The sequence below is a fragment of the Muntiacus reevesi genome, chromosome 6, assembly GCF_963930625.1.
Source record: "Muntiacus reevesi chromosome 6, mMunRee1.1, whole genome shotgun sequence".
Taxonomy (NCBI): Eukaryota; Metazoa; Chordata; class Mammalia; order Artiodactyla; family Cervidae; genus Muntiacus; species Muntiacus reevesi.
The window spans coordinates 58,871,020-58,896,302 of record NC_089254.1 but is presented as its reverse complement, the minus strand read 5'-3'; the positions used below and the strand labels follow the sequence as shown (position 1 = coordinate 58,896,302).

Below are 25,283 nucleotides of genomic sequence, written 5' to 3'. Positions count from 1 at the left end.
GCTTCTAATTCACCTTTAGTGAATTCCACCATGTTCAGGGTCTTGGTAGTGCCTCTACTTAATTATACACTATCTAGGAATAATAACTATGATGCCCAAAGAGGAGGGTAAAGGGGCCATCTGATTCTCACTCTTCCCTTGCTTTTTAATGGAGATGATGTGAGGCCAGTAACAACTTCTCCGACCTTCCAATTTTGCATTTGCCAAAATGGAAATAATAATATCTGTACCCTAGAATGTCATTGAAGAACCAATTGAAATAAGGTATGAGAAATAGTTAGAGAGACTATAAATATATGATGTGAATAATAATTACAATACAGAATATTTCACAAATACATGACATTGTACTAACACAGAAATAATAGCTCTGAATTGGAAAACCTTTAGGATGTGTCATTTACTTTTCAGTTACAGACTAATCCAAAGTCAATTACTTAAAACATCTGTAGTTATAAAGTTCACTAACTCTTAAAAAGAAAAAAGAATATTACACGACTCTTTGCTAAAAATTGGAACTTCCTTGGCCTGATTTATATCTGGACTTAAGATTTCATTATCAAAGCCAAGTTGGGAGTCTAACTATGAGTTTAGTAATACATTGTTAATATTCTATTTTTCCTTTTGATTAATAATAAATTCTATCCAGAAGTTAATGAATACTGCACAAATGACTTAGAAGGCATACGTTAAATATTTTAATCAAATATTACACAAAAGTTAAAAGTGAGTAATAATTTACATAAACAGAAACAATTATATGTGGGTCAATATGATTTCTCTGATCCTATCTTTCAAAATACATGACTATCAAAATATAAGTGTCCTTTTCTTAGGTTTACTTTATGTTGGTAACCAGCACAACATTTTTTAAGATTTATAAATATTCATCAAAGGCTATTAGTAAGAAAACACAGAATGTATTTCAATAAGTCTATGTAAGTATTGTGTTAGGTTAACATGTTGCCTAGTATATGTAACTACTATGAAGAAATAAGAAAATGTTTTATTATGAGAAAATACTCATAAGGTAAATGATAGACTTACTTTTCTAATGATTACAACAAACACAACAAAAACAACTGGAAGCAATAATGTCTTTGTATACCTCAAGGGAGTCTGAAATTCAAAGAAATGTTTAATTAGAGAAAAATGTTATTTCAAATGAAACTGCAAATCATGAACCAAGTGAATTTTAAAACATGTTAGGAAACTTGTGCATTCACCAATCTACCCACTGATTCCCATAAAAATGAAGATACATTTCCATATAAATGAATTTTCCCAAAATGCTGAGTTGAAAACACTAACAGATACAGTTCCCAAACACCTGTAAGTGTAAAATGCAACTAGAAAGATTACTATTCATTTCTGTACAGTACTACTCTAACTAGAGAGCCCAATATTCAACGAGGGTCAGCAGAATGGCATGAGCTTTACTGTGCATTTTATCTGGAATAAAAATCACAAGTATGATGTCCAGATACAAACACACACACACAACAATGATCAATGTTTATAAAAGGAGTACATTTTTACATTTTCTTCAGTAACAGGTAAAAAACTACAAAAAAAAAAATTTTTTTTTAAACTAAAAAAGCCCTACACATTGCAATCCTATACACCTCTCAATAATTTGAGATCATAGTCTCAAACAATTCTCAGCCTGAAATTTCTAAATTGCAATCAATTTGCTCATTATGAACACATTCCCTCACAAAAGTAATCTTTTATCATTACATGAAATTATGCATGCTTTCCTCAATATGTTTATAAACAGAAGGCTAGATTTAACTATATTAAAAATACTGTTACATTTCAATTCTACAAAGCATAAGGTAAGTAGCATTTTCTGATTTCCCTCTCCTTAGTCCAATTTTTTCACTTTCTTTTCTGTATTAGACAAGCAATTTTGATAATTTATACAAAGTGCAGCCTTTATGAGCTAGAAATCCCAATAAAATAGGATTTTTACATTTTTATTTTACTATTTACCTTTATAAACATTTGCATATTACTATTTTAAAGTATATAAATATATTTCTATTTTGTAATTTTTAAATTGTTTTAACATGCAAAAATTATATAACAAACTATTTTATTATTTCAAAAATTAGACATTTGCTAATAATAACTAACAATAAATATAAGAAAAGTAGTAAGACTGACGTTTTCTTTAAGAAGGAAGTATTTTTAAAAATTGTGTTAAAAATACTTAACAAAGTTTAATAGAGCTCAAACAATTTTAACATTATATTCCAAAAGTTTATTAGTGTGAAGTAAGCCAAAAAGAGAAAAAAAAATATCATGTATTAATGCATATATGTGCAATCTAGAAAAATGGTACCCATGAACCCATCTGTAGGGCTGAAATGGAGATGTACAGAGCAGACATGTGGACACAGTGGGTGTGAGGAAGGGGGCGTGGGGTGAGTTGGGAGATTAGGACTGACATATACACACTACTATGCATAAAACAGGTTAGTGGGGCGCCTGCTCTAACAGTGGAGAGCTCAGCTCAGCGCTCTGTGGGGATCTCGAGGGGCGCGGTTGTCAGGGGAGGTCCTGGAGGGAGGGGATGTACGTATACATAGAGCTGACTCCTTTGCTGCACAGCAGAAGCCAACACAACGTTGTAAAGCAATAACACCTCAATTAAAATAAAAGAGCAAACGCAAAGGGAAAAACCACAGTGAGACGTGTGCACAGGCTTGTTCTATTAGAATTATAAATTATTTTATTTTAATATTTCTCATAATTATTGATTTTATTCTAAGAATAAAAGTACATACGCTCATTGTGAACACTAGAAAATGGAGAAAAAATAAAGGAGATGATGAATTTCACATTCTAATCAGTTCTCAGCACTTCCTCCCGGATGGATCGTGTGTGGTCACGGCCTCCGCCCGTCCCTGCACAGGTGGGGAGGGGGACAGCGTGGGCTGTGCTTTTGGTGCTCAGAAAGAGTGAGGGTCCTTGATGATTTTTTACTGATTTGAACAATCTCCTCAACTAATTAATCTCTAGTTTCATTGATTTATCGCAAGAATCATTCCAGTTAGGTATTTGATTTTAATTTTTATAACATTTAGTGTATAAAACTGTACATACAACAGTTTTAAGTTATATGCAGACAAATCTATTAATCATTCTCACATGCATTTTGTTCTAATATGATGCTCATTAAAATATGAAGTTAAGAAATATTTCTCAAATTTTTCAAGCTTCATTTATATTTAACACATCAACTGAAATGAAGTTTGGCATATGATACAAAGCTTTAACCTGATTTCCCACCCCAATTCAATTTTTCAAATAATATTCATGAAACAATGCATCTTTTATTGTTTAGCTGTGGTGCTCTTTGCTCTCTTCATTTCATACCAAATACATACACAAAAACATAGTTAACTACATACACATGGGGTCTATCCAGCATTGTCTATTTTTGGCCATAATGTTCCTGTTTTGATATCTGTGTACTTTAAATACTGTTGCTTTCCATTTTCATATCTAAAATGCAAAGATCTTCCTCAATGGTTTTTATTATCTTTCAATAGTACAATTCAATTAAAATATGACTACTATAGAAAATTTAGAAGATGCAAATTACAAAATAATGTTAATCACTAATTACCTCTTCACCAAAAAAAGAAAACCAGTGTTAAAATTTTGCTGACACTTTATGTGTGCAAATTATAGCTCAATAAGATCACAGCATGTTGCTTACCCTATTATACATCTTAAGTGCCTTCCCATACCAGTATGACGCTGTGTTAAACTGTTCCCTCCTCCCACCATGTGACAGACACCCTCTCTCTGAACCTGCGCTGTGCTCTGCCTTACAGCACAGTCCCTGTGAAGACACCTATGGAGATGACGAATGGCAGGCTCTTCAAATTGGCTGAAGCCGCGCTAGGCCTTAGTGAACTATTTCTTGTTACATAACTGATGATTCACACTCTCAATGCTATGTAGTGGCGTGTTTATTTTCAATAATGTTAAGGGGTTCACACTGAGTCCTAATTTCTCTGTTGATGCCTATACTTTCTTTACCATCTCCTTGTAGGAGTCTTGATCTGCTATAGGCATGCATTTTAATGTTCTATAAGATAGGTTTCCCTATTTTCTTTCAGCAGGCTTAACATTATCACTTGTACACTTTTTATCAGCCATTTTGTGTCAAAATCACTTGCCAGAACACAGGAAATGAAGACTGATAAGTCACTGGAGTACAGAGTCATCTGCCATGTGGCACACTCTCATCCAACTGGTCCGCAATTCAGTGGCTGGCCCCGTGGGGGTCAGGGAAAATGACTGTGTCAGCAGAGGGCTGCTGGCCAGCTACACACACACACACACACACACACACACACACACACACACACACACAGAGTTTTCAAGAAAAATGTCTCAGAGATAATTAAATATCCTCATAAATCACGGCCACATGGGTGTGGCCCACAATCACAACCACAGGGCCCACACACACACACACACACACACACACACACACAAAAGGCACATATATACAAATGTCTTTGAACCAAACTAGCTTATAAAGTATTACAAAATAGTATTTAATGTGAAACATCTTAAAACATCAAAGGTATTTCCTAAATATCTCCCTTCATCCTCACAATATCTGTTTGTAGCATACTACCAGAAACTAGTAAGCTACAGTTCAAAGAATGAAAGTCACTTGCTCAACAACATAAATAATATTGCAGACTTCTGTCTCACAATCCACTAAACTACTCTCAAATTTCCTTCTAAACACACGAGTACAGTTTTAGAAAGACAAATGTTGTTGGAATGAAAAACCCGTATTCAATGATATTTCAAATCAATGAGATGATTCAATCAATCACAAAGCAAGTGGAAACTGAAAAGCTTGAGAGTTTCACTGAATCAATGCTATCCTTGAAAGGAAGCAACATGAAATGCTTCTGTGTTTACTCATCCTAAAAACTACTGCTAGGCTGAACGCATGTTTCTAAATTATCAAAATGAGAAGAGATCACGTATTTCATGAGGCTGTACTAATGTAAATAGGAACATCTTGGTTTAAGCTGCAAGGTTTTCCTTTTCCTTCAAACTGAGATGAGAGCACAGAAGTAAGAATCTGAATAACAGGAGCACCCTTTATGAAAATTGAATGAACCAAAACCTAAGGAAAGAAAAGGATAAATCCCATCTTACCTCCTTCTCCATAAAGTCAAACTCTGCTGCACATGTATACAATAAAGTGTCAAAATCCTTGTAACTGAAGAATTTTGATGTTAATAAGTTGCCAATATGAGCCTAGTAAGGAATAAAGGGAGACACCATTAGATTATGCCGTACATTGCTATAACTCATTTCAATCTTAACAGTACCTAAAAACAGCTTCCATTGCATTGCAGAACTTGCTGTTCTAACACCTGGCTGTTTTTGGACCCTCCGACTTCACAGTCTCTGTTTTTTGGCTGACAAGCGATAGCTCCAACAACACCCTGCCTTCCACGTACTATCAACAACATTCCACAGGCTTTTACCCTTGGGTTTTCCCTGCTCAAGGTGTTAAAACTTGTGAAATACACTACAAGGTATCCAGTGGGCTTGGTAACACACACAGGCATCCATCAATCACAAGGGGACATCATGTTTTAGAGTAAAGAAAAACAAAGATAATTCAGAATTTCTGCAAGGCAGACTGAAAAGACTTTTTTGAAAGAAGCAGACTCCAGGCAGACCTTGGAATAAAACACACCTTTTGACTGACAGCATCTGTGTACTCTTCACATATCACCAGGTTCACACTTATATCACCTCACTTACTTCCCACAAAGAGCCACGTAAGGAAGCTGGAATTATGTTCATTTAACAAAGGAGAAAACATTTGCCAAAGTTTCAATTCATTATTGTCTAAAAGAGCAAGAATCGTAGGAAAGGGGATAAATTATATCCAGAGCAAATCATGACTAAAACGCTAAATGATACATAAACGAAGTGGGGCGGGGGGCGGTCAGGGAGTGAAGAGGAACTCAATGGCGATGGGATATCCTGAAGACTCTCAAATGCTGTGTCTTGTGGGGAAGAAATGTATGCTGATAAGTTTAAGAAACCAATAGGGAGAACACCTTGGCCTATAAATGCATATGCAAACCACCAATCCAAGGAAAAGGAAAAGAATCTAAAAGGAAAGCAAAATGGTTGGAAAATCTCAATAAAATGAAAGAAAGAAGTCCCGAAATAATGATAACTGCCATAAATGTAAAGACCTTAAGTTCACTAATTAAAGACAGATGCTCAATTAGAGTTAAGGGAAAAAATTCAGTATCATGTTGTCTACAAAAGATATGCTTAAAAGTTTGCAGAAAGGCTAAAAGCAGAAAAAGAAAACAATATAAATCAGATAACAGTGAATCACAGAAACCTGAATTAGCAAATGTAATGTCTCACAAAACTAAATTCAAACAAAAACATATGAAAAAGACAACAAATGACATTATATACTGATAAAACAAACAACAAAGCAAGATTATACATATCATAAACATCTTTTCAGTGAATGGTATAAATTCAAAGTGTATAAAAGCACAATTGATAAAGGTTCTAGAAAGAAAAAATAAGTTGACAATATTTGTTGGATATGTGAATTTCTACAATGCAAATTATTTTTTTCTAATCACCAGTGCAGCAAAACTGGAAAACAATAACTAAGAAAGACTTTAAAAGTCCTCTCAGACAGAAACTGAATAACATAAAACATATCTTTGGGTTAAAAAAGAAATTCACAAAATAGTTCACTTGGAAGATGCAAAAAAGGTACTCCTTATAAGGAAATTTATAGATTTAAAATGTGTTTATCATAATATAAGAGAAGTGAATACAAAAAAGCCAAGCACTTTCCCTCAAGCATCAGAAAAAGGTTCAGAGCAATCCCAAAGAAATAAGAATAAAGGATATGAGGATGACAGATTTCAGTTACAAAGAAAAATACAATAAAATCAAACAGGAGTTTTAAAAAAGTGGTACTTTGGAAATATTAATGTAATAAATAGAAAGTAGAAAACATAGCAAGAAATAAAAGCACCTCTTTATTATAATATTGATTCTAAATCCAAAGAAGGAAAATTAAACAACATAAAAGACAATTTCACATGTATGTAAAAAATTTCAATAAGAATTTTTTCACTAACTGAATCCTACCCGTTTGATGACATATATGAAATGGGTGAGTTTATACTAAAGACATAAACTACCAGTAACTTCCTAAAGAAAGTGGATTTGTAGTAGAAAATCTTCCCATGAACAAAACTTCAGATCCTGAGGGTTTCACGGTCAAATTCTAACAAACATTTAAGGAAGAAATAATATCAATGCTATATAAATTCTCACTGAAAACAGGAGATTGAACAATTTCCAATAACTTTAGCAAGCACAGCATTACCTTGAAATTAAAACCAGGCAAAAGCATTACAAGAAAATAAAACTACAGATTAGTATTCTTAAAAATCAACAAAAGTCCTTAAAAATATTAGCCAACCAAATCCAGCAATATTTAGAAAAACTAATACATTGTAAACAAGTGAGGTTATCTGAGAAACACAATGATGGATCAACACTCAAAAATCAATGAATGTGGGGACTTGCAGACACAGCAAAGAACAACATTAGTAAATACCCTCCCTCCAGTAACAACTATGAAATTGGACAAAACTGTCAAAAATCATATTAGGTTCAAGAAAATGATCAAAAGGAAAACAAATGTAGAAAATTCATTTATTTTAAAAAAAGAAAAAAAGATGATGACCTCTGTGAGGAAATAGTGGGAGTTTGTGGCACTGTTGCTTTGGCCATTGGTTTAGTGGCTAAGCCGTGTCCAACTCTTGTGAGCCCATGGACTGTAACCCACCAGGCTCCTCTGTCCATGGGATTTTCCAGGCAAGAATACTGGAGTGGGTTGTCATTTCCTTCTCCAGAGGATCTTCCTGACCCAGGAATCAAACCCAGGTCTCCTGCACTAGTAGGCAGTCTCCTGCCATGCAAGCAGATTCTTTACCACTAAGCCACCAGGGATTCCCACTTTGGCCACTAACACCCAGCATTATATCACCACTGCTTCCCTGAGCTCGGTCAGCCCAATGGTCGTAACTGGACGGGGCTGATCATGGAAGCAGAACATCTGCTACTGGAAGGAGCTGACTTGTTTGGGGGCAGAGAGCAAAAAAATCTGTGCACTGTCAGTAAAAGCAGCAAAGGATTACAGTATCAGTTTGGTGAACAGCAGATTTACAGACTAGCTAGAAATGTTAGAGATTCTGCAAGAGAGACAATCCATGAGAGGTAGATAAGTTCTCCCATCCCTGGTGACTGGAAAACTGTCCACAGATGCTGAGGGATCTGAGAGAGCCCAAGCTCTCTACAAATCTATGACCATCTGGGAGGTGGTATGAACATTCACGGAAGATCCAAGAAGGTGGGCGGGCACGGCAGAAAGGAAAAGAAGAGACAAACTTAACGTCCAGATGAGAGTTAACAGAACAGGTCTGAAGGGTATCCTTTGAAACACCAGCTTGCAAGGTTGACCCCTGGCTGACATCAGGGAACTTAGATTCTGCAAGGACCCCACCACCCTAAACAATACTAGTGGCTTATACTGAACACCTACATAGCTTCTGGAAGTTTGGAATTTTGGTATGTGTGAGGCAGAGGGTGCCTATGTTACCAGTCCCCAGTAAAAATCTTGGGACACCAAGTGCTAAACTTCCCTGTTGGACAACATCAGTTTTTACCAAGGATGAGAAATCCAGGATAGGCCAATAAATGCCTCCTTGGATTCCTAAAGGACAGGGAAGTATGTGTCTTATTATCTTAACAGAAAAAAAACCAATGCTTCTCAATAGCTACATGGCCTTGTCATTCTCCTTCCTCTGACCAATGTCAAAATTAAGAATTTATAAGCTGATATTCCTGATCAATGTTACATATTTCCAGAAATACCAACACTGCAACTAAATTATTTCTGATTTAGACATAACTTTTTATAATATTTTTTTTTTTACCCTGGTTCAATATCAGGCTGTGGCAGAAATGACAACAGTCACTTTAACCTGAATTAACAATTTAACTGGACTGTCTTCCCCCAGTGAGTAGTCAGATTCCATAAACCTAGGACTTGAGCTATTTCCCATTTCTTCCTGCTCATTCTCTGTATTCCAGCTGACTCAATCACCTTTTAGCACTCATCTTCACAGCTGACTTTTAGGAGCCTTCCTTGACTCCTCCTGTGTATTTGTGCAGCACTCTGTACCTGTTTTGTTTTTTTTTTTAATGAAGTTTTAAAAATACATTTTGCAGTTGTTAAATTTTTATTTATTTATTTTTGGCCATGCCACACAGCATGCAGGATCTTTAGTTCTCCAACCAGGGACTGAATCCATGCCCCCTGCAATAAAAGCTCGGAGTATGGACTGCCATGGAAGTTCCACTCTTCTTATCACAGCTTCTATTACACTGTTTTATAGTCGCTAGAAATTGTCCCTATATCCCACTAGACTGTGTCTTACTCAGTTTTGTATCTCTAGGATGCATTCTACTGTCGGGCCCAGAGCAGGTACACTGAATGACCGAATAAATGCATTTTAGGTTATGCTTTTAAACTTTAAAAATATCTTTCCACAGGTTGTAGACTACCCCTATAATAGTCCAGAGGTTCTCAATCTTTTTTAAGCAAACAATTCTGTTGTTCATAGCAAAACCTGTATAGATGTCCACTATGTAAGAGATTAAAGCTAGACTATCCTGGATGAAAAGAATCAAAAAGGAGACTGGGGAAGTAGATGGACCTCACCAAAGAGCCCGTGAAGCCCCAGAACGTCACAGAGCTCAGTTTCAAAACCACAACTTAAATCTATTACAGGAGGAAGAAAGACAGTCAGTTAAAATAAATTACAGAAAAAAAAAATGTGGTTTACTCTTTCCACATTGGTTAGTGTCCTCTTTTAATTTAATTAATGTGTTCACCAAAATATCAAAATAAAATAGACAAAGCAAAATTACAGATAGGGTGAATCTTTTGCAATTATAAAACAAAATTCTTCGCATTTTATTATCTCTCCTACCCAAATACCAAATAAAGTAAAACCAATAATAATAAAAATGTCTCTCACAAGACTAACTTGGATTAAATCATCTATAAAAGCTTATAAATAAACCTTTCATAAGCACTGACCAGAAAACTGGAAGAATAAAAAAGGAATGAATCTATAATATAATTTATTATTTAAGAGGCTCTGAAGGTGGTGTCTTTGTCTGTTGCAAAAGGGGATTATAAAGAAACCAGAGAAAAATAACTGCACAAGTCTTAAAATTTGAGCTTAAGTCTCTGGAGCTTTCTTTAAAATTTTAAAACCTTTGTGATATAAAAGACCAATAAGAGATTGTGTCAAAAATTAATTTTGAAGAATAGACTAAATACTTAGTCACATTTACTTTCTATTAGAGTAGATAGATAAAATAACAGGTGAATAGACCCCACCTTGAATTTAGCTTAAACAGTGGCACTTGGCAACTCTAGTAATTTATTTTAAGCCTGTTTATTTCAAGTCTTTCAAGTTAAAGCAAAAATAAACTTACATCATCTGCAATACCAAAGATTTTAGATGTCAAATACTTTAGTATGACAGTTCCAAATAACCAAAAACATCCTTGGATAACCTACAAAAGAAAAATACAGCAAAACAAAACTAAACCAATGCATCATACAGCCATTGCATAGACATAGCCTAGGAAGAAAAAAATAAATGCTTTAATCACATGTGAAGTAATTATCTCTATAGCCAAGAGAAAATGCTGAAACACATGCACCTTAAAATAAAGAATGTTACTTCAAAATCAAGGGCTGTCACCAGAAAGAAAAATATATACAATCTTCTTATCAAAGTTAATATTTTATAGGAGATTTACACAGCAACTGCAGTTAAATTTCCCTTCCACTAAAAGTTTCTTACACATGTACTGCTCCTCAGAAAAAGCATAGGTAATAAAACACAAAAACTGAAATTCTTTAACTACCTATCCAATATTAATCTTGCTTCACGAAAAGAGTAATTTGGCACATTAAAACTGAGCCCTAATATGTTATAAAACTGTTAGACTGCCTGCATTATATAGATCAATTCCTTGAAAATAAAACATAAAACCAATGATATATTTTAGAGAAGGAAGAATGTAAGCATTCAAATAGATTGATTCTTACCCATAAAGTAAGTTCAGATACATTTATTTTCAGGAAATATGGTTTCATTGCCAGTAAACCCTGCATGGAGAAAATAACATAGCATGAAGTTAATAATTACAGACACAAATTCAGGTACCAAAAAAATACTTATAAATAACACGACCCTCAAGAATCTAAAATTCAGCACAATTTTCATTGTTTCACATAGAATCAATACAAGTTCATTTGATTTCAAGGAGCACTGTTTTGTCCAGAATATTTTAGGTCAATTAGTCACTTTGTAAAGTTGAAAAAAAAATCTCCATACATAAATTTCTGTAATTGACTTCTATGACTGGTTCTGATTTACCTAAGAATCAAGAAATATATAACAATTTCAGAATTTTAGATAGGTGTCTTGTAAGATTTTCCTTAAGTTAAAATATTACTAACTCCTTGAATAAAGTATAAATGAGTTTTTAATGAACCAACTAAATAGTTCTCAACCAATCTTTCCAGATACACAACAAACTTCCAAAGCACAGTATCTATAAAGATCTAAATCTACTTCCAATTTGGCAAAAATATGGTTAGAGATCAAAACATAAATACATGAACCCAAATTAAATCTTTTCAGAAGTTTCTGAATATCTGAAAATACAAAATGTGTTACAATTAAGGTTTCAAAGTGATAACTAGAAACAAAAATAGACAAATGTGCATTTATATAGTTAAATATATAAAAATATGCTACATTCTGTACCTGTTGCCATCATTTATTTTTATACATCAAAATATTGATACATGAAATATGCATAATGCTTAATCTATACCTGAGACATACCTCAGCATCAAGCACCTAGTAGGAAGCCTAACACACTGTAGGTGCTCAATAGAACTGAAGAGAATTTCCTGCAAAATGTACTTAAGATTAGATTTTATTGATAGGCAATCTTCCATTCAATGGCTTTCCTGTACGCAAGTACCAACAGTCATGTACTTTACCCTGAGTAATACCAGGACTTCCCCGTACACACATGTAAATACAGAACTGAGTCCATTGTCACATTTCCTAATTACAAACAGAATTTATGATTGTAAGAACTATCACTAATATCAAAGCACAGCAATTCAGTTAATGAGGGGTGCTTTTTAGTCATTATTGAAAACAGAGCATCCAACCACATGCTAATTGCTAATTTCTGTGCTGGAGTATACTCAAGTCACACAACCTGAAAAGGATGGTGGTCCAGACTGGGAAGAGGTATTTGGGAAACATAATTTAAAAAAAAAAAAAATTTACTTGTAAAATTGGACAAAGAACTAGCAGATTCCAAATTTGTTAATGGGTTCTAGAAATCAAGAAAGACAAAATGATCTGACTTACTTAAATGACTATTTAAGAAGTAGAATATATTTCAGTTAAGACAGTGCAATATGCTTTCATCACCAAGAAACCAGTCTAAAACTAAAGCATATATATGTTAAATAAGGAATAATTTATTTCCTCTTAGGTATGCAAAACATTGTAATACAGAAACCCATTGGAAAAAAAAAAAAAAGGAGTAACCACCTCTGCAAGTCTTTAAATTTAGAGAGACATATTTTATTTAGAAAGTCATTCTATTGAAAGTGGCAGAAGGTGTTAGACGACCTGTTACCCTAATTCTGTAAGACTGTCTCTCCATAATCTATATCTGCTCTTAGTGATCTAGAAAAATATAACTGAATCATTACCTGATTTAAATTACCTGAATAAGTCATACAAATAGACATGAAGGGAAAAAAACTAAAAAAACAAGTCCTCAAGCCTCTGATCACCGTGGAACAAGAAGGAGAGACTGCTGTGAGATGCCAAAAGGAGGAAAGGGGGTGACAAAGCGGGGAAGGAAGAGGATAAACACTGAAAGGAGGGGAGGAAACAAGAAAAAGAGGCGAGCATAGAAACCATTCTAAAATAAACCCTGGGCCAAAAGTCGGGTGACATAAAAGATGAGAGAGAAAGGACAGATTGCTTTACAAAGCAAAGTACTGTGTTTTCAGGCATTAATTTTTGTTGTGCTTCTTTGGAAGTGAGAACTTAAATACATTATCACATTATACGCATTTAGTAAGACACTTGAAACAGTTCTTGAAAGATAATCCCTCATGAATCTCAAGCCAGTGATAAACTGGTAAACCATTAGTTTCAAAAACAGACATTTACTTAAGGAACACTTACCCAAATAATTACCAAAGAGGAAGCATAATAAGAAGTTAATAACATTGAGTTTCCAAACATCAAAACAAAACAAAGTGCAAGAGAAATCTGAAAAAATCCAAGAAAAATATAATTAACATACAGAAAACCAAAAAAAAAAAGAGATTTTTATTCTGAAAACTGCACATGCCCATGATAAACAAAATTTGAACCATTCAAAAGGGAATACACAAGGAAAAGAGCCTGCATTCTATGCCCCACTTCAAAACCCCAGAAATCACCACCACCACCAATTCCCTGAGCATCCTTACATTCACATATACAAATTCTAGTTTATAACTTTTTTAAAACCACAAATGAAAAGCTGGCCCAGAAGCTATGCTATCGCTTGCTTTTACTCTTAGTTTGTTTCAAAGAGCTTTACGTATCAACCTAAAACAACTTATTTCATTCTGTTGAATAACTGAAAAAAGTACTCCACTCTAGAGATACGCTATAATTTATGCAACCAGTACTCTGAACACTTAAGTGCTTTCCAGTTTTGTCTTGCTGTTAGTTTTGTTTTTCCTATTATAAACACTGCTGAGAAAATATCCTTATGTATCTATCTTATATATTAGTACATGTCAACACATTTATGGGATAAATTATTATCATGGGTCAAGGATACAAACATTTTAAAATTTGAGAAAATAATGACAAATTTCCATACAAAATACCATACTCTCCACCAGTAGGGTATGAGAGTTCCTGCCAATATTGTGCATTATTCTTTTTAAATATCTGCCAATCTAACAAAAAAAAAAAAAAAGATTGCTTCATTGTTTCATTTTTTTCTATTCATCTTTCCATTTTTAGGGATGAGACATATAGCATCTTTTCTTCTATTCACTACTTACATTGTTTTGTGTGTGTATGAATTGCCTACTCCTAGTGTCCATTTTTCTATTGGGTTTTCGTATTTTCCTAAGCACTCCTTCATATATTATAGAGCATACCTCCTTACCAAGCAAACATATTATAAATATATTCCCAGTTCATTTTTATCTTTGTTTGTGGTATTTATTATAACTGTTTCCTAAATTTTTACATTAGTCAGTTTATCATTCATTTCCTGTAAGAATTTAGAATTTACCTCCATTATAAGAAAAGCCTTTAAAAAATAATCCATGCTTTCTTTCAGTAGTTTTATTTTTGATCCACATACATAAAATTTACATAAGAATTTTATAATCAGCCTAAATTTGAAAAAAATGACATTTGTATTAAAATTGCTTTATTCTATAATGTACATTACACTATATTTTAGCTATATCTGCCCACTGTCAAATCTTTAAATTTGAAAATGTTTCCATTTTTTAAGTCTTCTTTTACATATATCAATGGTGTAAAGTTTTCTTCATATGATCCTGCCTATTAAGTTTATTTCAAAGTATATTATCTGTGTTGCTATTATATCACAAATCTTTTCATATTTTCTGATTTTTTTATATTTAGAAAAATTATGTTAAGCATGAATAAATGAATATAAACTTCCATTGTTTCTAGTAGTAATTACTTTATTAATTTTGGTTTTTTAAGCATTCAGAAGCATATCAATTAAAAACAATGATACTTTTATATCTTCCTTTTCTATCTGAGACTCATTTTTTAGTCAGTTGTATTAGTTAATATTTATGCAACAATGTTAAGAGTGGCAGAATACATATTTCTTAAATTTCTGGCATTAATGGCAATAGCTTTATTGATTCATCATGTTGCATGATACTAGCTTTTGGCTTAAAGTACATGTATGTATCAAAAGTTCAAGGAAGCATCCATCTATTTTCATTTAATTAAGATCTTAAAAAATCAGAAAGAGATGTTGACTTTATCAAATGCTGTTATATTATCAAAGGAAAAGGTGTTCAATATCACTAATCATTAGTAAATGCAAATCAAAACCACAATGAGACATCACCTCATAATCTCACACCTGCTGGAAAGACCATTATCAAAAAGCCAAGAGATAAGTATTGGTGAGGATGTGGAGAATAAAAAGCCCTTTTCCCCACTATTGGTGGGAAAGTATCAGTAAGTTGGTACACTAAGGAGGACAGTATGGAAGTTCCTTAAGAAATTAAAAATAGAACTATCATATGACCCAGAAAATCCACCCCTGGCATATACTCAAAGGAAACAAAAACAGGATCTCCAAGAGATATGTGCACTCCCAAGTTCACTGCAGCATTGTTCACAATAGCCAAGACATAGAAATAGTCTAAGTTTCCACTGATGGATGAATGGATATGGAAAATGTGGCATACACACAATAGACCAAAACTCAGCCACAAAAAAGAAGGAAGTCCCTGCCATTTGCATCAGCATGGATGGACCCTGAGAACATTTATGCCAGGTGAATGACCCATTCAGGAAAAGACAAATACCACATGATTCCACTTATATGAGGTACCTAGAGTAATTAAAAGTATAGACATAGGAAGCAGAATGAGGGTTTCCAGGGCACTGGGTTGGGGGGGCAGGGGAGGAAGGAGTATAGGGAGTTATAACTTTGCAGGGTATAGAGCTTCATTTTTGCAAGATTAAGAGGGTTGTGGAAATAGACAGTGGTAATGTTTGCCCAACAACAAGAATGTACTTAATATCACTGATGTGCCTAAAACAAATAAGATGGTAAAGTTTATGTGTATGATATTATTTTATCATAATAAAAAATGGAAAAAAAATTCATTTTGGAGGCAATTTCATATTTTTTTCCTTTATGTAACTATGGAGATTTAGGAGTTTGTAAAGCAAAGATAGTCCATAGTATGTAACTGATTCCATAGTTAGTCAGTGACATGATCAAGCATATATCATTTACCCAAGATAGGTTCTACTATAAACTAAACCTGTGTCATGTTAGTACTTTTAAAACTATAACTTTAAGTCACAGTCCTCATCCATAGCTGCTTATGTGATGACAGACTAAGGGCTTAACAATTATTCTAATTTTTACTGCAATATAAAAAAGGAAAAACATATTAAACACTTTGCAGGAAAAAAATCAAGTGCAAAAAAGGATAAGTACTGTCCAATTCCATTCATGCACAGATTTGAAACCCTAACAAAATAATAGCAAGTGAATCCAGGAATATATAGTTTTGCTTAGCTCAGAAAAGCAAGGCTGCTTAACGTAGCAAATCAATCAATGTAATTCTTCATAGTAAAATATTAAAGAGGGAAATATACACAGGATCTCTAGACAGATGTAGAAAAGCATTTGATGAAACGAAGCCGTTTCTGATTTCTTCGAAAAAGTACTCAAAGCATAATGAGAACAAAGGACAAAGAAGCCAGCAGAAAGTAGCTGGTCAAATCAGGAACAATTCAAGCATCAAAATAAATAATGAATGTAGTGGATTACACTGAAGTGAATAAAACAAATGATGTTTTTTCTTGGACATGAGAGAAATTGATGGAAATATTGAATAGGAATAACACAGAAGAGAAAAGACAAAGGGTCTATAAACATACCAAAACACATTCAACTTTACTGAAAACCAGGGAAATATGCAAATTAAGGTCATAAGATACCATTTTATATTCTACAGACTGACAAAATTAAAAAAGAAAAAAAGATACAGAACAACAAGGACTGTTACATGTTACTGTTCAAAGTAGTCTAATCACTTTTGAAAAGCAATGTAATATTAAATTGTGAAACTGAACATGTATTTAATTTACCACCTAAAAATTCTACTACAAGGTAAATAGCTTAGAGAAACTCTCTATTTATGTCTCAGCAGGTATGTGGAAAAATGCACAGCATTATTCATAAAAGGAAAAAGAGAGGAAGTACAATAAGAAACATAAAGCAAAGAAAATGCCCGAACTCCAGTAACATACAAATTTCAGAAATCTGAGTGAAAACATATTTCACACAAAAAGGAAACCATTTTATAAACCTCAAAAATAATACAAAAATTTAATTATAAAAATCTATTATCTATGCATAAGTATATGGATATGGTAAAGTCATAAAGGAAAACAATTATAATTTGAAAGGTCAAGCTCATGGTTATCTCCAAGAGAAGTGAGGCAGCTATATTCAGGACACAAGGGCTTCAAAGTAATGATGGTTCCAGTTTTCAGCTGGAGGGTAGGCTCATGATTGTTCATTTTATAACTCTGTTCGTAATTTATCTTACAAATGTCCTTTTATATGTACCAATTATTAGACAACAAAAAATATATAGCTGTAGTATAAACCCTGACAGTTGGGATTTTTTTCTTTTTAGTAATACAAGTGCCTGACTTAAGCTTTTATTGCAATCCACTCCAAATATGGTTATCTCTTGAATAAACATACTGCCAGTCACAGAACTAAAGTCAGGTCACTTGCCCCTACTGAGGCTCCTTTGTTTTAGAGATCTTGCTTAATTTCAATACCTGACCTCTGGGCCAGTCTTTTCCCTTCCTGTGATTTAAATTCCCACTCTTGTGTTTTAAATCCACCAAAAAGGAGGAACCCTGAAAACCCTATGCCCTCATCCTAGATGCCAACAAAGGCAGACTCCCAGATGCACGCTTGCTCCCTACCTCTCCCAAACCTCCCCTTGTCCCCATGACCTAACTGCGTGGTCCCAGATGAGATGTGTAATTTCCAGGTCCTGTAAGTAATAAACCTTGATTACTTTTTCAAAATTTCCTGGTAATTATTGCTAAAAGGCATCTTGTAATGATAATAAGAATCACAAGTACCTGTCAAACCACAAAAATCAGTTATTGATAGGCTAAGACCAGCCCAAACCCATGGCATATTGTACTTACATTAAAATTATAGGAAAAAGAAAACAAAATTGTAAGAATTAGTGACGGAGAAGGCAAATGCTTCTTTAAAAATCAGTATTCTTCAAAATCAACCATCCAGCCTTAAGACCTTTGCTCTATTTCATCAACCTGGAATATCCTTCATGATATCTACTTAACCGACTCCCTTGCCTCCTTCCAGTCTTCACTCCACTACCCTCCCTCATTCTCGGTAAGACCTCTACTGACCACCTCATTGACATCTCAATCTCCCATCCACTGACAGCTGGCCCTCTCTGACCTCCTGGGGGTATCATGGCTTGTCCTTTTCTATAGTCCACACCACATTCCAAAATACTATATAAGTTACCAATTTACTGTGTTTATTATTTATCTTCTGTCTTCTGTCCTTCCTCTACTCTACTAGGATGTAATCCACATACATGCTGGGATCTCTGCAATTCTCCTCACTGATATGTCCCATGTGCCTCAATAGTTAGTGCTCAATAAATGGATATTCCACTTTAACAGAAGGTTCCTGGGGAACATACCATTCCATGGTCTCTTTCACGAATTATCTTTTTTACTGATAAAGCATAAGTTGGGCACAAACTTAAATCAGGTAATATGACCCAAAATAAAATTTTCAGGGTGGCCTATTTAAAATCAGATCTGTTAATTACATCACAGTTTTTGAGTAACACTTGTTTTAGTTATGGAACTATGTTAAAACTAGTTTCAGCCATGAATAAATCAAACATTAATCAGGAGCTTGTTTTAAGGTCAAGATATACGGGAAAAAAACAAATTTAAAAATCATTACCATGTGCATATAAATGATCTTCCGTAACTTGCTTATGTCAATGTATCCCACAACATAGAGTGCAAATAATGATGCAATCTGAAATATAAAAAGTTATGTGAAAATTTAAAATTATACATATATAATGAATAGATTAAAAAATTAAGAAAGGAATTATCTTTATTTTGCCTCAAATTTATATTTATATAGAAAGTTCTTTAGTTTCCCTCTTACCTGCTAATTTATTATTAAACATGGTGAATATATTAATATAGCAAATATCAGTTGACTATTCTCTTCCATTCACTTCTCTCTCAAGTAACCATGTAAATTATCTGCTTTGCAGATTATTTAAAACAATACTCCTTTTAATGTCAGAGTGACTTTACCGCCGACATGTACAATTACAAAGTGCCTTGCTTGAACAATATGAAAATGCAATTATAATGTGACAATTAATACATAACTGGGAAAGATACATTAAAAGCTAAAAAATAATTATTTAATGCGTGTGTGTGTAAAAATATATTAAGTTCTCCTTGTTAGTCACACCTAAAAAGGATCTCCATTAGTGTTCTCCTTCATACTTGTACAAATATTCCAGTGTTGGTTATAATCAAATTTATCAAATTTCAAGCTAGAAGTACTTATATTACAAAGGCATTAAATTTTCTAACAGTTTTAAAGAAAACTGTGAATGTATTTTCCAAGAATTCTAAGAGTACTGGAGTTATTCATATGAATTAATTGATTATATGAATAAACTGATTAAACAATGTACCTCTGAGTAAAATGGCTCAGCTGGTAAAAAATCCGCCCGCAATGCGGGAAGCCTGGGCTCAATCCCTGGGCTGGGAAGATTCCCCTGGAGAAGGGAAGGGCTACCAAGTCCAGTACTCTGGCCTGGAGAATTCCATGGACTGTATAGTCCATGGGGTTGCAAACAGTCGGACACGACCAAGCAACTTTCACTTTCACTTTTTTAGTAAAATAGAGAGGTATTCAAACAGTGTCTTTCCATCTTTCTTCATGGAAAAAGCAATTCAAATTAAATTCCATGCTTCTCTTACTACACAAATACGTTTTAAACAAACAGCAAAATAGCTGAATACTTATAAACGTATGTCCTAAGTTCTATTCATCAAGTTTTTAATCTGTAAGTGTTCTACAATAAATTTTCCTAAAAGCAAGAAAACAATGCTTCCCTTTACCCAGATTTCCCCGTGGGGAACACGTCATTGCTGCAGGGTGACTGATATGACACAACAACCGTGGGCAAGTGTGTTGTCGCTCAGTGTAAGCCCCACAGAGAAGCACGTTACTACCTCCACTCACTCCATGCAACTCCCCCCATCCCCACTCCCCAGATAAAAAACATAAAGCTGGCCATCTCCACTAATTGGAGGGTAGGAACTCTCCCTTTCCATTCCAGGGATTAAGCAATACAAAACAGGCCACTGGGTTTTAAGGAGTGACCCTCAGGGACATTTTAAACCAGAAACATTTAATATGTCATCAAACTAAAGAAGACAAGAGAATCTAAAAGGTAAGCTCAAATAAAGGATTAAGTACAAACAGAGCCACCTGCAATGCAGGAGACCCAGGTCCAATCCTTGGGTTGGAAAGATTCCCTGGAGAAGGAAATAGCTATGCACTCCAGTATTTTTGCCTGGAGAATTCCATGGACAGAGGAGCCCGGCAGGCTACAGTCATGGTGTCACAGAGTTAGACACTACTGAGCAACTAACACGTTCACTTTTTCAAAGCGTCTCTTAAAAAAAAATATGATAGAAACAGCTAACCTGACATCCTGCTAAGCAGTGGTAATGTGTTAAGAGTCTTATAATACATACATGACCCCATCTGATCCTAATCACAGCCCAGTACAGTAGGCTATTTCATTTTCTCTACTTCATATATGAGAAAACAAACTAAGAAAAGTTAGGCGGTCTGTCCAACAGAGTGAACAGAGTTAGGTCTCAAATCCAGGCTTGACTTCATTTCTCAAGCAAGACATTTCAAAGGGCATTAAAAAACAACTCAAGTTGCTTTATATGAATAGGAATAAGGCCAGTATAAGAAAGAATCAAAGCAGTGGGGGCAGGGAAAATGAGCACACATTCTACTCCCCTTTCTCAACACCCATTAATAAATAAATCTTATTTATTGCCTTATCTTGAAACTTCTTTTAAAATATCAACTGAAAAAAACATTTTAGGACTTAGAATCATGTAACATATCAGTTCTATAATTTTAGATAATTAAGTTCTTGTAATCAAATACACTAAACTTAATTCAGTTTAAAAATATAAGCACCTTACCTGAGTAAGAAGTACAAACTGAGCAAACTGCCAGGGAAGCATAAAAAATACATTGGAAATGCAGAGTGCAATCAAGCTTCCTCTGTAAAGTTTCGTAGCCCTTAAAAAGATAAAATAAGTTTAACCAGAAAAGATCCCCTGGAGAAGGAAATGGCAGCCCAGTCCAGTATTACTGCTTGGAGAATTCCGTGGACAGAGGAGCCTGGCAGGCTCTATAGTCCACGGGGTCACATAGAGTCAGATACGACTGAGTGATTAACAGACACACACAACCAGAAAACATACTAGCATGGCTCCAAACCGCTACAAATTAGAACCTCTAAATACAATCAATTACAACATATAAAATGAGCCAATGAATTAATAAATTATGCCTACTGACACCCAATTACAACAATTTCCTATGAAAAGTAACTACCCAGTATAACTATAACAAGGGCTTCCCAGGTGACTCAGTGGTAAAGAATCCACCTGCCAATGAAGAAGACACGGGTTCAATCTTCGGGTTGGAAAGATACCCCAAAGAAGGAAATGGCAACCCAGTCCAGTATTCTTGCCTGGGAAATTCCATGGACAGAAAAGCCTGGTGACTACAGTCCATGGATTTGCAAAAGAGTCAGAAAGACTCAGCAACTAAACAACAGCAATAACTGTAAAAAACAAAGTTGCCAAAGGAGAGAGGGGGAAATCAGAGTCAGTGTATCCACTGAGTTTTTTCAAACTATATTTTGGTGAATTCACAGCCAAACATATATATGTAAAGCTGCATTCAACAGATTAATTTGGAGAGATAGATGATGTCTATGAAAAAAATCACAGAAGTAGCAGATTCTAAGCAATAAGTATTCCGCAGACAAGCAAGCAAGTGTTTAGGATATGGGCTGAGCAGCTGACAGAGGTTTCCTGGAGGAGATGAGATAAAAGCTGGGTCCTGCATGAATAGGACACAGAAAAGAGAAGAGGAGGAAAAGGCAGGGGACGTTTGGGGCTCTGATCTGAGCAGCTGTGGACAATCAGAGCATATTAGCAAGGGAATGAGAGGAAGAAAAAGTTTGCCAGCACTGGATTTAAGACAGAGGCAGAGAGAGGTAGGTGAAAAGCAGAAAATAGAGACGGACGGGCAGTCTACTGTGTGCACTGTATTAGAGAAAAAAAGCCAAGATCAAGACTGTGGTTGTGGAGACACAGCACGTGCGGTGGACAATCAGGTGTTCATACAGCACATTACTTCTTCCCAAAGTGTGAGAGGGAAACGTCTATCATGGTGCGCCAAAACTAAAGGCTATGAATTCAGAGTTCAGCTTTCTTGATGCTAAAGAAGCTCTAATTTCCATAATAAAAGAGGGATTTAAGGGAGAGCAATCAGGCTGGAGTTGCAAAGACTTTAAAAGCTAATACAGAAAGAGACACGTGCACCCCAATGTTCATCGCAGCACTGTTTATAATAGCCAGGACATGGAAGCAACCCAGATGCCCATCCGCAGATGAATGGATAAGGAAGCTGTGGTACATATACACCATGGAATATTATTCAGCCGTTAAAAAGAATTCATTTGAATCAGTTCTAATGAGATGGATGAAACTGGAGCCCATTATACAGAGTGAAGTAAGCCAGAAAGATAAAGAACATTACAGTATACTAACACATATATATGGAATTTAGATAGATGGTAGCGATAACCCTATATGCAAAACAGAAAAAGAGACACAGAAGTACAGAACAGACTTTTGAACTCTGGGGGAGAACGTGAGGGTGGGATGTTTTGAAAGAACAGCATGTATATTATCTATGGTGAAACAGACCACCAGCCCAGGTGGGATGCATGAGTCAAGTGCTCGGGCCTGGTGCACTGGGAGGACCCAGAGGAGTCGGGTGGAGAGGGAGGTGGGAGGGGGGATCGGGATGGGGAATACGTGTAACTATATGGCTGATTCATGTCAATGTATGACAAAACCCACTGAAATGTTGTGAAGTGATTGGCCTCCAACTAATAAAATAATATTTAAAAAAAAAAAAAAGAAAATTTGCCATAAAAAAAGAAAATAAAACCACCTTTATGGCCTTGTTTATTAGAATAAAAAAAAAAGAAGTTACCACCCATCCCATATCCTGTGAAAGGCCAGTCAGTCTAAAAACACTACCTAAGAGACAGAGCCCATTGGCTCTATTCCTGCTAAGATCATCATGGGGAAATGGATCACCGAAGGGTTTGCTGTAACAGATTTCAACCAGTTCTCCTGAATTCTGCAATGAACAAAGTTAGACTAGTCTGAGTCATCTTCAGATTTTCATCATGCTCTGTTCTATTGTTTCCTATACTCCATTTTATCTTCACCCTCTGAAACAAGGCAGCATCCATCTAAATTCCGTATCTGTCAACAGAAGGGGAGGGAACTGTTCTCCGTAAACTCTCTCTCCACCAGTGTGGTGCCTGCATCTCTATTAGGTCTCTAATTGAAGGCCAGAGAAACAGGGAAGAGCCCAATCCAATCCTAAATGTCTAGGGGGAATTCTCCTAGCGTATCTTTATCTACTCAGGTTTCTTTCTACTCCTGCTATCCAGTTCTCAGGGATGCTAAACAAATGCACAAAAAAGAGCTACACATATGAGAGTTCCTGACCACACCTATTCTATGAACTGTTCTTGTGTAGGATACTGCCACCAGCTTTCCCACTTCTTTCTATTTTTGGAAGGCTGTGGTGGTGGCAGAAAATGGAGATGGCAGAAGAAGTGGAAGCAGATTTGTTGCTCCTCCAGCAGTATCTGTGGACCACTAATTAAAGGAAAGACGACTAAAAGGCAGATGAAGAAAATGTTTTGGGTAGTAATATGGTTTGAAGTTATATTCTTAAAATGCCTTTATGAAATCAACCTAGCAACAGCATCATCTTAATTATTTTATTACATTGTTTTTATAGTAGAGGTTTAAAAAATTCCAGCTTAAGTTATTCAATGCAAAACAAACAACAACCTCTAAAGATAAGTCAAAATTACCTGAGAATATGAGTCACAAGCAACATCTGAAGTACAAGGAATGGATATGAGAAGCTTTCACGAAGAGGAGGTGTCCACATCACACGGGTACACTGGAAAAAAAAAAAAAAATTTCATAGTGTATGGTACCTTTGCTAAATGTGTTGAATAAGACATACCAATTGAAAGTTGCTATTAAGCTTTTCTCACAATGTAATGGTGTGCCAGAAAACAAACTATTGATACTAACATTTTTACCAATAGCCAAATTAGGAGGCACACAAGGCATAAGACCTAGTGAAACAGTAACATCATGAATTGTCAACAGCGAAGTCCTAAAAAGCTTCACCTGCAGCTTAAAAAGAAAAAGGGAAAGCACCAGCAAGAAAATGTTCTGCCAAAACTAAAAACACTACATTTGAGTTGGCTATGAAAATTAACTATATAGTTTGTCTTCTTTCACACGAATTTCAGCAAAACTATTCATAACTAGTTCAATAACCTCAGATTTATCCTCAGATAGGCAGATGACACCACCCTTATGGCAGAAAGCGAAGAGGAACTAAAGTGCCTCTTTATGCAAGTAAGAGGAGAGTGAAACAGCTGGCTTAAAATTCAACATGCAAAAAACTAAGATCATGGCATCCGGTCCCATCACCTCAAGGCAAATAGATGGGGAAACAATGGAAACAGTGACAGACTTTATTTTCTTGGGCTCCAAAATCACTGCAGATGGTGACTGCAGCCATGACATTAAAAGACACTTGCTCCTGGGAAGATAAGCTATGACCAACCTAGACAGCACATTAAAAAGCAGAAACATTACTTTACCAACAAAGGTCTGTATATTCAAAGTTATTGTTTTTCCAGTAATCATGTATAAATGTGAGAGTCGTACCACAAAGAAAGCTGACGCAGAAGAATTGATGCTTTTGAACTGTGGTGCTGGAGAAGACTCTTGAGAGTCCCTTGGACTGCAAGGAGATCC

General features: G+C 35.1%; 1 protein-coding gene across 2 annotated transcripts in view; it reads right to left on the bottom strand.

Moving 5' to 3' along the window:
- DPY19L1 (dpy-19 like C-mannosyltransferase 1) overlaps positions 1-25,283 on the bottom strand; it is a 95,320-nt gene that overhangs the window by 22,198 nt on the left and 47,839 nt on the right. For both annotated transcript variants that reach the window (XM_065939101.1, XM_065939102.1), the window contains exons 8-15: positions 24,317-24,408; positions 21,321-21,420; positions 19,021-19,098; positions 13,428-13,514; positions 11,246-11,305; positions 10,624-10,704; positions 5,203-5,304; positions 1,048-1,119 (exon numbers count right to left, since the gene is read on the bottom strand). In XM_065939101.1, coding sequence (XP_065795173.1) covers positions 1,048-1,119; positions 5,203-5,304; positions 10,624-10,704; positions 11,246-11,305; positions 13,428-13,514; positions 19,021-19,098; positions 21,321-21,420; positions 24,317-24,408 — 672 coding nt within the window. The remainder of the gene's footprint in view (positions 1-1,047; positions 1,120-5,202; positions 5,305-10,623; positions 10,705-11,245; positions 11,306-13,427; positions 13,515-19,020; positions 19,099-21,320; positions 21,421-24,316; positions 24,409-25,283) is intronic.